The sequence below is a fragment of the Impatiens glandulifera genome, chromosome 1 (genome assembly GCF_907164915.1).
Source record: "Impatiens glandulifera chromosome 1, dImpGla2.1, whole genome shotgun sequence".
Taxonomy (NCBI): domain Eukaryota; kingdom Viridiplantae; phylum Streptophyta; class Magnoliopsida; order Ericales; family Balsaminaceae; genus Impatiens; species Impatiens glandulifera.
The window spans coordinates 64044162-64063508 of record NC_061862.1 but is presented as its reverse complement, the minus strand read 5'-3'; the positions used below and the strand labels follow the sequence as shown (position 1 = coordinate 64063508).

At 29.2% G+C, this 19347-nt stretch overlaps 1 protein-coding gene and 1 pseudogene across 1 annotated transcript; one reads left to right on the top strand and one right to left on the bottom strand.

Moving 5' to 3' along the window:
* Nucleotides 1-337: 337 nt before the first annotated feature.
* Nucleotides 338-4800, top strand: LOC124918709 (annotated as a pseudogene).
* A 72-nt stretch (nucleotides 4801-4872) lies between these two features.
* Nucleotides 4873-6361, bottom strand: LOC124918710 (thioredoxin H2-like). The gene is made up of 3 exons (XM_047458750.1): nucleotides 6174-6361; nucleotides 5966-6088; nucleotides 4873-5192 (listed from the first exon to the last, which is right to left on the bottom strand). Exons 1-3 carry the CDS (start codon nucleotides 6318-6320, stop codon nucleotides 5043-5045), a joined length of 420 nt encoding a protein of 139 aa, XP_047314706.1. The 5' UTR covers nucleotides 6321-6361; the 3' UTR covers nucleotides 4873-5042.
* Nucleotides 6362-19347: the final 12986 nt, after the last annotated feature.

Here is a 19347-nt window from a genome sequence, read left to right as displayed (position 1 = left end):
ACTTTAGCTCGAACAAGCCTATAAATTTGAGTTCGAACTCGACTCGATTATTTAGCTATAAACTCAACTCGAAAAATTTGAACTAAAATTAAATTTTCAAGCTCGAGCTTGAATTTAAACCAAAACCAAATTTATTCACACAAATAATATCAAACTTTTATATCTATTTAATATTTAAATAATTATATTTGAAAATTAAAATATAAAACAATAATAACTATTAAAAATTTCAACAATAAAATAAATAAACTTAGATAATAATAAATAAATAAATAAATAAATAAAAAGTGTTTTGAAATTGAGCATAGCTGGACAAAGTTACTTGAATCATCTTGTATCTTGACTCTTGAGTTTTGCTCCGTCAAATGCGGCTGATGAACAAGTATAAGCAAGCCATAGCCTTACCTATCTCCAGAATCCATAGTTTCCTTCTTCCCAAGAACAAGTATCTTAATTTCTCATCACCCGAGCAAGTAAGTAAGCTTCGTCACTATAATCTTCCTTCCCCCGTTGTCTCTCTCTTAACCGTTTTGTGCTAGGGAAATGGAGAGCTTTTGGTGGTCGTTGGTGGCGGAGCCGCCGGAATATTTGGAGCAATTAAGGCTAAATCATTAGCCCCTAATCTGAACGTGACTGTTATTGAGAAAGGAAAACCCTTGTCCAAGGTATCATTTTTATAAGTATTTAGTTAAGATGACAGCCGTATTATAAATAATGTATATCAACTGGCGTGGGAATTCTCGTACTAGGTTAAAATTTCAGGTGGGGGTCGATGCAATGTAACAAATGGGCATTGTTTTGATAGCTGGGTAAGTGAGATAAGTCGTGATTTTTTGGAGTTTAAGGGTATTTATTAGTCATTTCATTCCAGTTTGAAAGATCTGAGAAATTTTGTAGGCTTTGGCACAACATTATCCTAGGGGTAACAAAATAATTCAGAGGGCTTTTCTTCAAATTGCATGGTCCAAAGGATACCATGTCCTGGTTCTCCGACCATGGAGTGGAGCTCAAGGTTTTGATTTTAACTTCAATCAATCTATTCTCTCATGTGGTGGAAACACTTTTTGAAACTGAATCTGGGTCTGAGTTTAAATTTGAACATTTATGAATACATGTGTGATTAAGTTTTGTCGCAGAATATTATCTTTATCTCAACTAAATCAACATTTGAATTAAATAATTGTCAATTGACAAAAATAAGTGATTATAAGGACATTGTTTGATGTTTCTTGTCCAAATTCAACTCCAAAAAGTATTTCCAAATGGACCAGTACTAACATTTTGGATTGTGGTGATCTAATTGTTTGCCTAAGCTATCTATAACATGAATCCTCTCCGTGGACCCAGTACTAATGAGCTATAGTTATCTTCAATACTTTTTGAGGCATGAGTCGTGGTAATCCAGTTGTTTGTCTATGTGTTGTTTATATTTCTGGAGATAATTGTCACAATACTGTTTTGACTTTATTAGACAGAAGATGATGGAAGGGTATTTCCAGTCAGTAACAATTCATCTTCAGTAGTGGGTTGCCTTCTTACTGAAGCAGAGAATAAAAAAGGTAAATTCTAGTTTATCAAATTACCTCAATAGAATGGTTGTTCAAACTATATTTGAATTGGCACTATACCCTTTGTGTATAATTAAGGCCTGATATAGACTCGAACCAGTTTCATTGCAGACTGGTAGATCTGTTACATCAGTCTCAACCGCTTCTGGTGGGAAATTCCTTGTGAAGATTGAGAAGCGAACTGCTGATCTTGTGGAATATGTCGAGGCTGATTATGTATTAATAGCCAGTGGGAGTTCCAAGCAGGTTTCCTTTTTTTCTTTAGTTGTACAACTTTTTTGGAAACTCAGTTCAAATTTTGAAATGCATCTAGTTTTTCTGTTTCAGGGGTATGATCTTGCTATCCAACTTGGTCATTCTATTGTAGAACCTGTACCGAGCCTATTCAGTTTCAAGATTGATGATGCCAAACTTGCAGCTTTGGCTGGGGTATTATACTTGTTTTACCCTTTATTTCTTAAACGAATAATCACAAAACTGCGTTAGAAAATTCGTTGTGAGCTTAGTGTAGTTTTATTGCAAAACTTTGATGTCACTGTAACGTGTATTAGTATAGAATATAGAAGGAGAGATGAGACATAACTGAAACCTAGTTGTTGAATATTGAATTTTAAGCGTCGAATGAGTTAAATTTTGAAAAATAAATGCTAAATATAAACCATATGGAAATACCTAAGATTTTGATAAAATGTAGAACTATTATCCGGACAGTGATGTAATTTGATTAATTTGGATGATCTTACTATATTACTGAGTTAAATCATCCATAACTTATCGAATTAAGCCTTATTTTTCAGCTTAATGTTAAGTTAAGGAATATAATTTGTTAATAGGGATTATTTATATATCTACACCCTATCTATTTATTTCATCATTCTTATCACAATCCTTGATCTATCTATTGTCATTTGAAGTGTATTGTTAACTTGTAAGTTTGTATGTAATATATTGTGCTTCTGTGTTTTGCCCAGGTCACATTCCCTAAAGTCGAAGCAAAGTTAAAGCTAGAAAATGTTGAGAAGAATATACCACATCATTCACAGGCATGCAATTGTTGCAAGTATTTTCTAGACTAAACCCATAAGAAGCCTGCAAAGTATTCGTCAATTTTGAAATTATTAGTTTTTATACAAGCCTTTTTACAATGAGACTTTGTTTTAATATCAACCCTTTTAATCTGCAACATTTAAAGGTATTTTTTCATTCAACTCTATTTACAGTTATAACGAAAAAATATAGTTTAAAATTGTCATTTAAGAAAGACTTGTATTGAAATGGTTTTATAGTTGAAGTGATTATATTGAAAAAGGACAATAGTTTATGTTTAATGGTGGATTTCAAAATAGCTTAAAAAGGGTGTATTGAGTTTAGTCTATTTTCTAATAAGCATATCATTAATAAAAGTATGATGGATTTTAGGTTGGACCCATGTTAATTACCCATTGGGGTTTGAGTGGACCAGCAATCCTTAAGTTATCTGCTTGGGGAGCCCGTGAGCTTTTCAGTGCAGGATACAAAGGTAATGGATTTTCTTTATTCATGAAGTAATTGCTTGTTAGGTTTTATCACCTTGAACTGAAGAGAAAAATGTTGCAGGAACGCTGTTGATTGACTTTATTCCTGATATCTTAATTGAAGATGTGAAGTCAATTCTTGTTCAACATAAGAATCATCATGTGGTAATCTTAAATTTTGCTCTCATTTTTCTAAAAGTAAAAAAGAATTGTAATTTAAGAAGTTTGGAACCCTGTCTTTTTCTTGAATGAATTGAAGAATAAATGCTGAGAAATTGGGGTTTGTTTGATGTTAGGATAATCCTTGTCAAACAAGTCAGAAGTATTTATCTACAGAAAATAATATGAGCTGAAAATTTTATTTTTGAAGAGAAAGTGGAATATTTGGATCACCAAAATACTTTCAGAAAAAATAAGGGCAATTTGAATTTTTTTGATGATTTAGATGAATATCATGGTTGAATTGTTGCTTAATTTTTTTATCATATAAATTCCTGTATTTCGACAGTACAGAGACAAAAAGTGTTGAATTCATATCCTCCAGAGCTGGGTCTTGTGAAAAGATTCTGGAAATATATTCTTGATCGAGAGGTTCTTTTAATTCCCAATCATTTTCTTTTCGGATTTTATATTTTTCTGCTGCTTAAAAATCCAATCTTGGAGTAATGCTTTCATCCTTATTGTTCAGGCTTTAGATGGAGAAATCTTATGGGCAAGTTTTCCAAGTAAAGCTCTACTTTCTATTGCGTCATGCTGAAACAGTGCCCGTTTAAATTGATTGGGAAGGTGCATGCAAATCTCTATATTATTAATCATATGAATTCATCGTCTTCCTAAAGAAGTAAATTGTTTTTGTTCAATTTTTCTTGATGAAGGGCCAATACAAGGATGAATTTGTCACGGCAGGAGGTGTTCCATTGTCGGAGGTTTTTAAAACTTGAAATTTTGGATAATAATAAATTCTGGAAAATTAGCTTCTTTATTTGTACCTTCTTATGCTTAATTTTTCTTTCAGATTTCTCTTACCACAATGGAGAGCCGAATTCAGTCGCGCCTATTCTTTGCGGGAGAGGTACAGAAACTGGACCAATAAAATTTTATATACAGATCTAGATTGAGCTTGTTTGATCTTGGGTTATTTGTTAAAAAATCCTTTATCATCGTATAACTATTATTTCAATATTTAAATCACTTAATTCATCGACTAAAATAAATAAAAATACATTTTAGTAACTTCTTAAATAAAACAATTTTTTTCTATCATCTTAATAGTTATGTTGGGTTGTTCTGGTTTTGTAGGTATTGAATGTGGACGGGTAACTGGCGGTTTCAATTTTCAGGTTTGTATGCCATAAAAAATTTCAATGAAAAACCATATTGTTATTCTAAGTATATTCGAGTCATGTGAACAATTGTTTTGATGTTGTGTTTGTGGCTATAGAATGCATGGTCGGGAGGGTATATTGCTGGAACAACCATAGGCAATCTGGCCAATTCGTACTCAGTAAATACTTTATCTAAACCAATATCGTTAAGTTGATGCAAGAGAATATTTTTGAAGTGAGATTACATTATTGTTTTACTATGTTCAACACTACACTGAAGAAAAAATTGTATGTTTTAGATCGTTGTTTATTTTGGTGCTACAAATATTTATATGCAATGTAGAACTAAGTCACACTATTGGGTTATTCGGTTTTGTAAAATATATTTATTTTGTAAAAGTGTGGTAAATCTAACTAAGATAAGATAGTAGTTTGAAAAATTAATGCCAAACACAAAACTTGATATGCAAAAGAAAAAAGTCAAAGATAGATTTAAACAAAGATCATAATAGCTAAGAACTTATTAGTACAAACAAATTTTAAGAATCCATGGATACATAAGAAATAAGGATTAATTGGGGTGGGTGTCACCATTAGTAAATGATATGTAGAGAACATTTGATTTGGTACATGATTTAAGCGGCAAACTTTGGTTTCTCCCTGTGCTTTTCAATCTTCTTCTCGAGCCCTGCCTTGTCAGCCCCCATGAGCCTGTCTACTTCCTTCCCGTTCTTCAGCAACACAAACGTAGGCATTGCTTCAACTTGAAACTTCTGGGCCACGTCCTGCATCAAGAATAAAAATAAATTCTAAGCACGAATCAAAACCTTTTGAGTTATTCTTTAGTTAGTTCTTAAATTAGTGGCTATTTATGTCTCATTTTCAAATAATACAAGCGTGCTTTTGTTTTGAAGTTATTCTGATATAATAGGGATAGTAAATTATTTGAGATTAAATTCAAATAATCGAGATCGAAGAAGGCCTACATCGAACAAGCTCTAAGCAATGAGAAGGGATTTTACTTAGAATAACAAGATAGTAAACGCTTTAAACCGGAGCATACACCTAAAGAGGGTTTATATATAATCCTATTTTATGAAAGGCTAGGGTTAACAACAATATCTCAGGGGGAACAATTATTTGGGTTGTGGTGTGGGATCAATTTACTAAATATGAGCATTTCATTAGCTAAGCTCATCTATCAATTGGAAGGGGTTATTACCCAATTTTGAATGAGCTATTTTGACGGAATATCCTTAAGTCTTTACTCTTTACTTAGTTTGAATTATCATCCAAAGTTTGAATAAATAAAAGACATAGATGGTTTAATAAAGAGAAGAACTTGATGATTTTGTTCTTGAAGAATTGCTTCAGAACTTAATGATTCGGTTTTTTTTGTCAAGACTCTCTTAATGAATCAGTAGGGTGAGTAGCTCTAGAAAAATTTAGACTCTTCCTATAAGCATTGCAGGTTATTATTGTTGTTGTTCATTGGGGCTGTAACAAAGGTTTGATTATCTCGATTCAAGGATTATTATGTACAATATCCACCACTTACATTCAATTGATCGACGTCGATCTTGACGAAATCAACGTCGGTGTACTTGGAGGACATGGCGTTGAGTGCTGGTTCCATTAACTTGCAGGGACCACACCATGTTGCAGAGAAATCGATCACCATCTTCAAACCAAACAAATGAATGAATGAATTAATCCCTAAAAGTCGATTAAAGTGGGATCGAGAAGGGGGTTTAGGGTTGCTGTACCAGCTTAGGGACTTGTTTGGCGGAGTTGAAATAGAGATTCCATCGATCAGAAGAGGGAAATTCCTTGACGCGAGATGGCTCCGACGATGATGATTCGGCGGCGTAGGCGGCGCCGCCGCCAAAGATGCTTGACAAAACCGCTCCCATTGACTTCCTTTCCTTTGATTAGATTATTCATTCGTGTTGGCTCTCCCTCTCTATATATATACAAAAGAAAAATAAAAGAACAGCAAACGAATAATCCCACTTTAGAACATAAAAGAAATAAGAAATATATTTAATAACAATTAAATTTGGCTTAACAATAATTAATTAGACTTTGTATTTGTGAGAAATTAAACAATAAGAGAAATGCATTTTTAAATGCATATTAACTTCAACTTTAGAGTTGTTGGATTCTATATTTTTTTTTTATTATTATTTTTAGGAAAACAGGTCACTTGAAAAAATAAGAAATAATTTTATAACATAATCAAAAGTGGAAATAATATTGCCCAAGATTAACCCGTCTACAAATAATTAAAGAATATTGCGAAAATGCTTGAAGTTTATGTGAGTGATTTGAATCATGCGTAAGGTATCGTTCGTGAAAAACAAATGACAAATGAAGACCTCCTTATCTCCACGATCTACCCCTCTAATTAGGCTAACATGTTCGGCGAAAATCATCATTCTTAAAAAAAAAACTTCAATGATAATAACGAACATAAATGAGGATAAAGGATCACTTTGATACCCCTCGAGCTTTCGAAAAAACCTTTAGGGCTTTCATTCACAATAATAGAGAACTTATTTGTCGACACTCAAAATTTGATCCAATCAATCCACTTCTCTTTCATACCCATTCTACCATTACATAGAATAAAAATTCACATGATTATAGGTTTTTTCAATATCCAACTTCACGAATGCATACTTATCTCCTCTGAAATTTTCCGAATTAATTTATTCATTTACAATAATAGACGCATTAAAAATTTGGCGAGATTATTAACTCAAGAATTTCGCGTAGCTTTTTCGCTAAATATTTAAACACAATCTTGTAAAATGATGAAACAAGACTAATATGTCTAAAAATTTTCACATCAATATTCTCAGAAGTTTTTCAAATCAGACAAATTAGCAAAAAGTTTCAACTCTTATAAAATGATGAGAATTGATAAAAATGCTCGATCGCTCACATGATATCATTTTTTAGGAAGGGTCGCGCTTTTTTTAAGAAGGCTAAAGTAATCCATCATTACCCGGGGCCTTATCGCTCCCACAACCCATAATCGATGCCTCCACTTCTTTTTCCGTGAAATGAGTTTTCAATGCGTCATTTTGCTCCACACTAATAGTAGCAAAATTCACACCATTCAACTTCGGTCTGACTATATGTGGTTTCTTGATTAAATCTTTATATAATTGCATGATACTATTTGAAATCGCAGACTCATAATAATGGACAACACCATGCACTGAAATTGAGTTAATCACATTGTTCATAGCCCGCGTCTTCGAGACCCCGTGAAATAATTTTGTGTTTTTATCCCCAGTTCTCAACTGTTACGTTGTTTAACCCCAATCTGTTCTTCTTTATATAGCTCAAGAAGATTAATAACTAGCAAAATACGAGAGCTAACATTTTATGTCAAAAGGTAATGAAACTCTTCTACCCCATCAATAACATTTATTTCATCACATAAATCATCGACCTTTGCAAAAAAAAATTTGTATGTTCACCTACATACCAAATTTTTAGTAGCTTGTGTAAGTTTTTTTCAAATTCATAAAAAGTTTTGATGATGTCGAACCCGGACGAACTTGAGACCTCACCATTTTTGCACACGCTACACAAAGTCGTCATTGATCAAGCACTTATTCTCGAACCTAAAAGGGCGGAATGACTTATGCATTACCCTACACTCTAGTAAAATATGTCGATGATCCGAACAACTCCACAAAATGACCTTTTGAAAAATATTAACTACCTCTGAAATATCGATTCACTAACCAAAAACGGGTCAATGCGCGATTGGGACAACCCACCACTACCATTGTCTCTTCTGAATGTGTATCGTCCTCCTTCAAGTGACAGATCCAAAAGTTTAAAATTTTCGATACTATTAGAGAACTCTCTCATTTGACTAGTCAATCATATAACGCTCTTTCTTTCTGACAGATCCCTCACCTCGTTAATATCACCAACAAAGATGATCGACAAATCCCATAAACTAGTCACTCTTTTCAACTCATTAAAGAACTCTACTTTTAGTTCGTTGAGCACCGGCCCGTAAACTGCCAACATCACCCAACGAAAGTTATCTCCCTGATTCCTAAGTTGCACGCTAATTGAAAATCTACCAACATCAACATCAATCTTCTCGAATACGTAATCATTTTAATCAATTAAAATCTCACCCGATGCTCCGATAAAGTCAAGTGATACACATTCACACAATCTCCAATTACACAACTCTCTAGAAATTCAATGATCCATCTAACGAATAATTATAATCGTCTCGCAAAAAAAAAATATTCCACCCCTACCATATGATTAGTCCTTAGATGAAAAAGAAACCATAATTAATTCTGAAATAAGTTCGATAACATAAATTAACGTTAATTTTCTTTTAATAAAATGAGGTCTCTCAAAAGGTTAAGTACTCCAATTTTAATATATTGTTTTATTTAAAAACTCAATATAATAATAATAACCTGCAATACTAAAGAAATTTTTTCTAGAGCTACTCTTGACAAAAACGAATCATCAAGTTCTCCCACAATTGGGAATCTCTATCTAAATCAATTCTTCAAAAAAAATCATCAAGTTCTTCTCTTTATTAAATCATTTATGTCTTTTATTTGTTCAACTTTGGATGATGATTCAAACTAAGTAAAAACTTAACCCCCTATTAGTTTAAGGATATTCAAAATTGGGTAATAACCCCATCAATTTTGATAGTCCAAAACTGGATGAGCTTATTAGCTATTTAATAAATTGATCCCCATAACCCAAATAATTGTTTGCCCCTGTGATTTTGTAAACCCCTTTCCATAAAAGTTTATTTGATATTTGAGACAGAACCGAAAAAGGATTATATAGTAAACCCTCTTTGTGTATGCTGTCGGTTTAAAACAGTTACTATTCCTTCCCACATACCAACAACATTGCTTCCTCTGAAGAAGAACTCTCCCTTCGTGCGGAATGACGGAATTGTGATAAACTATTTGATTCGTGCGGCCTACTTCGATGCAATATGGAGTTTGGTTTGTATATATGAAGTTCATTTTTTTGAGATATTTGTTGGTGCTATATATGGTTTAATCTGTTAACCTCCTCTCCTCTCCCTCTCTTCATTTGCTTAAACCGAATTAGCCCCGGCCGGTTCAACACATGCGATCAACCAGCTAGAGAATTTAATTTCTCATTAGGTCATGTTTGTTTGACAACCTGAATTCCTTGTTTCATTTTAATCATTTGATGTTCTGACTATTTTATTAAATTCTGAAAAAAAAATATAAATTGACTTATTATATTTTTTTTCTACAGGTTAGGATAAAAACATTATTTCTGAAGTCTTTTTGACTAAATTTTATGGTGACATCAAAAATTACAAATAAAATTTATGTATGATCTGAATATTAAATCTGGCAGTTTGGTTTGCTAATTTTTTTTTTTTTGAAATATTTTCAAGTTTTAGCACAATTTGATCCGAACATCCTACAAGTAAGATGTCTATTTTTGCACAGTTCTTACCTTACCTTGTCAAACAATTTATTTTAATCAAATAAATATTTTCTTTTAAAGTCCAAAAATATTATTAGAAAACCCATCAACCGAGTTCCTAACACATTTGAGGAGTTATGGTCCTCGATCATTTATTTTTTCTTTTCTCTCGTACGTCCTTCACACATTCATACAATTTGGGAAAAAGAGTCTTTCAAAAACTCATTTTTCACTTTTCTTGAACTTTAATGTTTGATTGGTCCATGTGAGGCTATGACAATAGCAAGTGGCAGAGAGAATCAAACCAATTTAGAGGATAGTTTACTTTCCAGCTATCTATATATATTGACTATATTCTGAATTATATATATTAATTAATTATTATGTATACATTAAAGAGATATATAAAGCAAACAATGTACACTCATTGAATTCAAATTGTTTTAAATATTAAAATATTTGTCATGATATCGAGACAATGAATTTAAGAAAGTATACCTATGCATAGAAATTAAGCGGATCGAATTATTTGCATAAATACCGAAATTTAATGATTATTACAAAATTGTCGACTTTATGTATCCTCAATACATAAATTTGATTGTTGTATTTTTATTGTATTTGAACAATATTTTAGAATACTATTTTTTACTTGCTTTTTATTTTTTATTTATTTAAATCATCAATAAAAATATTATAGAATTCTCGTACCAATTTAAGGGCTTATAGAGCTCCACTATATGGAAATTCTAATTGAGTCTCATTTTTTTTTACGGAAGAAAAATGTTTTTCATTTGAATTTGATCGACACTCTATCAAGTGTTTACAAAAGATTATATTAATATTATCTTGACAAATTTATTGTAAGAATGTATTAGAAGGTGTTAGTTTTTTTATGACATTGATCATGGTTTGCTTAACTATTATATAAAACTAACTATTCTTTTTTTAATTTATTCACTTAACTAGTCAATTAGTTTTTTTATGACATTGATCATGGTTTGCTTAACTATTATATAAAACTAACTATTCTTTTTTTAATTTATTCACTTAACTAGTCAATATTTATTTTTATTTTTTTCTTTCTTTGTATATGATAAATTATATTGATAAAATAAATGAGGAAAAACATGATCACTATAGCTTACTGTCAAAAAAATATTTTCGAAATTGGATGTTTGTAAACTTAGGTTATTAACTTCGGTTATATACCATATAATATAATCTCATGTACCATTTGATACATCAATCTTATGTGAGTGACATTCACTCCCTTAATTGATCACTATCTTAATCATTAATTTATTTTTACCTTCATTAAAATTAAAAAAAAAATATTGTAATTTATGTAATTTCATTAAAATTAATCTAGATGAATTAAATAGCTAGCATCTAATTGAAAGGTATAATAGAATTTAGATGATTTTAATCTTCAAAACCAGTTTGCTTCAAAATGACTTCCTCGCCCTTTTAGAGTTCAAACACCACAACACTTAGTTATTATATTTAACAATTTTTGTAAATAAGTTAAAAATCAGTTTTTTTTTTTTTTAATTTATTATAAAGCTTCAAATTTATTTAGTTAAAAGACAAGTTAGTCTGACATTTCAATCTGTTTTGTTTGGATTTTGGTGAAAATTTTATGCGATTAAATATTAAAATTTCCTTCTTACATTGTTGTTTGGGTTTTAAATAAAAAAATAATTAATTTTTTTTGGTGTTGATACTGAAACTGGGATCAATTTCCTGTTTGATCAGGTTAGTATTTTTTTTTTCTTAAGAGAACTTCTATTTTGCTCAACATTTTAAAGATTTTTCATTTTTCTTGTTATTGATAAGTTTGTTCCTCTTTTTATCGGTCTTTTTAGCCGATTCTGGATAAATTGAGCGTCTAGAAATATCTATATGCATACATGTATTTATCATATATATTAGTCAAGTAAAGGGCGTAGTCAAGTAAAGGGCTTCGTGACGTGGCTTTGTTGCTCGACGGGATGAGATGAGACAACGGCTTGGTAGAATTGGCATTTTGGATTTTTGTTCTAAAGTTGGAAATGGCTTAAGAGAGAGTGGTTCTACCGACAAGGATACTATCCCAAAAGGGATCTCTCGATGTAAGGGGAGCTCTCAATTGAATATCCCTCTCACCTCTATTTCAAAATCTCTCATTTTCAATAGTAGGGGATATTTGAAAAGAAGAGAGGGTTAATCCGGGTTTTTTCCTATTGTTTTTCTCAACTCTCAAATCACACAAAAAGGCTTCAAGGAAAGGGTTGAGGGTGTCATTCACATTGACTACCCTTAGCACATAAAATATAGATGTGTGAGCTTCATCCAACGATGTATACTCACACACCTTCACATTGGAGCTCCAAGTCTCATGCAAATAATCAAGTAATGTGAACATGGAGTATGAATTAAAGCGTAAGAAAGTTTAAATACTTGGCCAAAATTACTTTGGAGTCAAACGTCGAATGTCCCCCAGCAGAGTCGCCAGAAAACTGTGATCGATTTTTTTTTAAAAATATTTTTGATCGACTAGATTGAAAATTCTGGGACACTCTTTAAAAAATTTATTATTTTGAAAACGTGAGAAGAATTAATGTTAATATTTGAAAATTTGAAATTTTAAAAATAAGGCTTTGTAGACAACTCCATATCTTACCTTCCCGTCGAATCTGGGAGAGATTGGGAGTTTTTTAATATGAAGTATGTCATAAGCCTTTTTTAACTTTTTTTCAATATTAATTAACTTCACGACTATAGAGTCGGCACCTAATTTCAAAAATTAGGAAATTAAGAGATGTGAGTTCGGCGTTTGGTTACGTGTGAGAAAGAGTTTTTTAGACGCTATGTCCCACAACGCCCCTAAAGTCTCTACTAGTTAATTTTGGTCTTTCTTTAAAACATTCTTACGCTTTACATTTTAGAAAAAAATAATTATATACTATCCTAGGATCACATAAATCACAAACTATAACTAAGAAAATAAAAAATGTCAACAAAAATAAACCTAAATCTAGAATGCAGAAGAAAAAAAAATAAAAATAAAAATAAAATAAAATAAACAAATTATATAAAAATATAAAATAAACAAAAAAAAAAACTGAAGAATGCAGCTTGGGAAGCATCAGAAATCTGATTCAACACCTACAGCAAAGCAAGCGTCGTCTGGAAAGCGGGACCATTGAAGACGCGCTGGAAGGCTAAAGAACAAGCGTCGCTATGAAGAATGACTTGTTGTTTCCGTTTTTTTACCTAATCCTAACTAAATAATTATTTGGTGATCCAACTGATCCCAATTAACATGAAACTTTGCAATATAATAATACAATTAAACATTTATATAAATAGAAAACCTTAGATTTAGTTTTCTTAAAAACTTTTTCTGCTTTTTTTATTTTTATTTTTATTTATTTACATGTTATTTCTATTCTACCCATTTACATGGGACGGTTTCCCAAAGTAACCTTGTTTTCGGTTTACTTTCCCAAACTAACCTAATTTGTTCATTCATTCTCAAACTAACCTAGTTTACTATTAAACTCAATTTTTTTTATTTATTTATTTTTACATTTAAACTTTATTATATATAAAGTTTATATTTTGATATATATTTTAAATTATTATTTATATAATCTAAATTATTTATATTTTGATATATATTTTAAATTATTATTTTTATAAATTAGATTATTTATATTTGGATATATAATTTAAATTTAATTATTTTTTATAAATTTAATTATTTATATTTTAATATATATATATATATACATTTCAATTATTATTTATATATATAATAAATATTAAGTAATTCTAATAAATAATTGATAAATACTAATAAATTTAAAATATTTTAACCATAACAATATAATAATTATATATTCATAAAAACGTTTTTAAATTTATTAAGTATTTATTAAATATAATAACAAGATACCATATTTATAGGGTTAAAATATTAATTAAAAATGTTATTATATTTAATAAATAATTGATAAATATCAAAATATAAACTTTATATATAATGAATTTTAAATGTAAAAAGAATAAAAAATCAAAAAAAAATGAGTTTGAATAGTAAACTAGGTTAATTTGGGAATGAATGAGCAAACTAGGTTAGTTTGGGAAAGTAAACGCCTATCAAAACAATAAATTTAAAGGAAATCATGCATAATATAAATTACAAAGAAAATAAAAATTCAAATGAAAATAAAATTCAAATTCAAATTTAAAGAAACAAAAGAAAGGAAAAAGGGGTTGATCCTTGCAAAAAAAAAATGAAAACCCTAAAAGACTTGTGACTCAACAAATCTAGTTGGTGCTCTTACTTATGTATTTTGGAAAAGTGGGGTCGGCAGCCTAAGGACAAGTGAATGTGTAAAGAGAGAGAAGAAGAAACATTTGTTAGAGTGTTAAGAGGGGTATTTATAGGCAAAACTATGAAATCTTAGGGCTCAAAGGCCCATTTAACACACTTGACTGTTGGAATGAGATTTCTCTTTTAAACATATACAAATGTTTAAAAAAAATGATCAATCTCCACTTGACATGTCACTCAAATGTCAAGTAATTGTTGGAATTTTTAGGGTCACTTGTATAATAAATAATTGTGCATATGTCATATTTAATATAAGCCAAAATAATGTGATTTAATGTGAAATTAAGTTTATGGCTTATGGGCGTATTTGTCATGAATATAAAGTGAGGATACCTAAGTGACATTTCTAATTTTATGAAGGGGCTAAATTAGAAATTGTCAAACCATAATAACTAACTTATTGTTGGTTATATGTAATGGTAATGGTCTCAAGTAACGTCAATTCTCCTTTGTGTCCCTATCAACATATCAACAGAGAGAGAAACTTATTGACTTACTCATCAAATGGAAGAACTATTACACATAAAGAAAGTCAAAGATTAAAGACATTTTCTATTACAAGGAAAAAGAAGATTCATGCGATTAATTAAGGTACGCTTCCGCAGCTCACACATTAAATTAAGATCTAATTAGGATAATTCTAACAATTGGTAGATTTTATATCATTTTGTTGGTTTAAGATATATATGCATGAATTTATGATAATTTCAAAGAATATATATATTTTAGATATGAAATTTTAAATCGGATTATATATATATATATATATATATATATATTTCATTAATATTGATATATTTTTAAATTAAGATTATAGGATATATCATGAAGATTGATGCGAGATATTTGAATTATTTCATAAGATCCCTAGATTTAGGGATATTTAGTTTTCGGATTATATATATTGGTTTTGATAATTTCAAATCACTAGTAATATATATTGATTTTGTCAATCAATTTGATGAAGAATATATATATATATATATTTTAAAATTTTAATCTGAAATATATATATATATATATATATATATATTTATCTTTCAAGATTTATATATTCTGAATTAAAATTAAATTTTATGAAGTCTATCATAAAAATATGAAAATTGATGATAGATTAAGGGATATTTGAATTTAATACCATGATTAAGATAAGATCATGAAATGAATATTTGAATTTTTTCTCATGATTTCGGAATGTATAGATAATTGAATTTTTGATAATACAGAATAATTGAGTACGAAATATAAAGATTTATCATAAATTTATGGATATTTAGAAAATTTATGGATACTTAGATTCTCTCGGTTAAGTTCTATATATATGATATTTAGAACGATTAAATTTATAGATTTATGAATATTTAAATTCTTCAAATATTTATGAACGGTTAAATGATGTTATTTAATAATGTTTACTAGATTTATGGATAACTATATTTTGGTTTAGATTTTCTCGTTAAATGGAGAAATTCTATGTTTTAGTTTAGATTTTCTCGTTAAATGGAGAAATTCTCTGTTTTAATTTAAATTTTCTCGGGAGAAATTCTCTGTTTTAAATTGACCGTTTTAAATTGACTGTTGATATTTGTTGTTAAGGGATTAAATAATATATAATATATATTATAAATCAAAAGAGAATTAAATAATAATGTTTAAGGTTATATATATATATATATATATATATATATATATATAAATATATATATATATATATATATATATATATATAAAAATCAATATATAATAAAATTTAATTATATCCTTCCTTTTAGGATTAAAAGATTAAGGTGGTTGATTATTAATAAATTAATGAATAATTGGATTTTAATAATAAGAATATTTGAAATTTGGTCAAATAAATCTTAGATGGTTTATTATTTAATTTAATTTAATTAATAAGAGACATTACAAAATTCAAATTCAAGAAGTATGATTTGGCTTACGGTATAATTTTATTTTTTATAATAAAATAAATTATATGTTTCTTTGGAAAAATATATATTATTGATTTGGGTTATACAATATGACATTTAAATTTAAAATAATGATATTATTGTTCATTATTTTGATTGTATTGATTGATACAAATAATCACTCACAATGTTTGTTGAAATTAATTCAAGACAATTTTGAATGGTAGTATTGTGTAATTCATGTGATTATATTATTTGGCCCAAAGGCTGATAATTAATTGACAGAATTGCATTAATACTTGTGATGATAAATATGTAATAATTATAAAGTCTTATTCATGTGAATAATTAATCCATCCAAAGATAGATTGATTATTTGACATGTCTTATTATTAATGTTTGATCATTACATCAAAATACTATTAGCAATTAATATTATTGTCCAAAGACTTGATATTAATGTTGCATTAAGTATTTTGAGATGGGATAAATCATTATTTGAATTTAATTGTTACTTAAGTTTATAAATGTGAGCAACTATTTTATTAAATATTCTAAGTGATTAAGGGCTATAATTTTTTATTATGTCGAGATAAAGATAGTTTTTTTTTAGACGAGACTGCAATATTTTTTTGAGGAGAGAAATGATTGTGTCTTTAAAAATGATTTAGATCAATAATTCCTATTGTGGAAGATTTGATTTATATCTCAAGTGTTTTTGACATTGATAAGGATTTTATTGATATTGATGATAATGTTCAAAAATCAAGAGCAACAAGACAATATTGATCAAATTCATTAAGTACAAACTCAACAACCTCAAAATCAAGTGTCTTTATGACAATCCAGTTTAATTGAATTACTCTTTAAGAACAATTTATGGTACTCGTTCCATATTTTGATATACACCATAATAAATGTTAAGGGATTTTTTAATAGAGACATTGAAAAACAATTTAGTGCAGTGAGAAAACTTTGTGTCGAGAGACCAAATTAATATGGTTTGCAAATTAAAGAAATTCATATATAGACTTACGGAAGAATCTCGTTAGTGATACCACAAATTTCACAAAATAACAATTCTCTCTTTTGGTTTTGAGGTGAATTTAATTGATTATTTGTGTATCACAAGTTCAGTGAGAGTAAACGTCTATTTATGGTTTTATATATGGGTGACATTTTGTTTGTCACAAATTTTGCTTGACATTAAGTAGCCAATACTTACGAGATATTTGAAAAGAACTAAGAATTAAATGCTCACATATAGAAAGTCGGAAAGTCTTGAGATCATTGAGTATTCTGACTCCGATATTACGGGATGTCAAAATAGTATGAAATCCACTTCGAGTTATAATTTTCGATAGCTAGTTTTTTCATTTCTTAAAGAAGTGTCAAACAAACACTTATGATGTCATCCACTATTAAAGCGGAATTTATGACATGTTACTAGGCATCAAATTAAGTAATATTGACATCAAGTTTATTGTTATGAAAGAAATGATACAAAGTGGATAGATTTCTATAAAATATTTATGTACAAACTCTATGGTTATGAACCTCTTGATAAAGGGTTTATCGTTCAGTGTCTTTCATGAGGATGTTGCTCGTATGAGTGTTATAGAGATCAACGATCTCTAACTTCAGTGGAAGTTTGTAATTTTGACATCTTCCAGTTTAATTATTTTATAGATATTTATAAAGTTTTTATTCTGATAAGAACTTAAGTATTATTCAGTTCATTACACTTTGTATAATTATGTTTAAAGTATGATCTCACTAAAGTTAAGTAGGACCAGTTGAAAATTGACATGAAAAGATCACCTTGCATGGAATTTTCATTCCTCACATTCATGATATGATTTGTCAATTAATTGTATTGATTTATGTGATCATTGTTGGGTCTAGTTGTGCTTAAATACAACGACGAGCTCTTTGGTCCTATATTGATATGTTTAATTGATAAAATTGTTTATACAACATATGATTGAGATGACATAAAACTTCAGGCGCATTATGGTTGATACATTTATTTTTGTACATACGTGACCTAGTGGGAGATTGTTGAAATTTTTAGGGTCACTTGTATAATAAATAATTGTGCATATGTCATATTTAATATAAGCCAAAATAATGTGATCTAATGTGAAATTAAGTTTATGGCTTATGGGCGTATTTGTCATGAATATAAAGTGAGGATACCTAAGTGACATTTCTAATTTTATGAAGGGGCTAAATTAGAAATTGTTAAACTATAATAACTAACTTATTGTTGGTTATATGTAATGGTAATGGTCCCAAGTAACGTCAATTCTCCTTTGCGTCCCCATCAACAAAGAGAGAAACTTATTTACTTACTCATCAAATGGAAGAACCATTACACATAAAGAAAGTCAAAGATTAAAGACATTTTCTATTACAAGGAAAGAGAAGATTCATGCGATTAATTAAGGTACGCTTCCTCAACATTCAGATTTTAATTTCACACATTAAATTAGGATCTAATTAAGATAATTCTAACAGTAATATCCAATAGGATTTAAGCTTTAAATAATAATGATATAATACTTGGTCATTTTAATTTTTAATAAAAAAAATTACCAAGCCTTCCATCTTTTCTTCCACACACGGTTGAAACTTTCTTTCTTGCAACTTCTTCCCATTTTTTTTTGTGAATCTTCCCTTTCTTTCTTTTACCCACATAGGATCGACATTTCAAGATTTGTGGTTGTCACCATCAAGAAGGTGACTGCTGCCTTCACCTAATATTTTTTTAGCATTTGATTTTATGGGCCGAATCTTGGGCATGGGTCGGTCAATTAGTCGGGTCATCGGTCGGATCCGTCAATTGGATCATTTCCTTGGCCTTACTTCGGGTTGACTTGCCTTTGATTTGGATCTTCTTGGCCCTATTCATAAATCTGGTCCAGATCTTGCGTGGATCTTGGATTGACCCATTTCCTTTATCCCACAAAAAAAAATTAAAACAAACAATTAAAGAAAGTAATTTTATTATTATTAATTATTCTTATTTCTAAGGAACAATTCTAATTATAATAAAATACTAACTAATTAATGAAATAATTAAATTACAAAACCTAATCTAACAAACTAACCTAACAATTAATCTAACAAACTTTTATAAAAAAACGTTAATACATATTTTGT

Bases quoted from the DNA above. Each gene is read 5' to 3' on its own strand.
- LOC124918710 (XM_047458750.1), bottom strand. From the start codon at position 6,320: ATGGGAGCGGTTTTGTCAAGCATCTTTGGCGGCGGCGCCGCCTACGCC. The intron at 6,089-6,173 runs GTACAGCAACCC...TTTGGTTTGAAG, and splicing joins CCAAACAAGTCCCTAAGCTG to ATGGTGATCGATTTCTCTGC. The intron at 5,193-5,965 runs GTAAGTGGTGGA...TTCTTGATGCAG, and splicing joins TCGACGTCGATCAATTGAAT to GACGTGGCCCAGAAGTTTCA.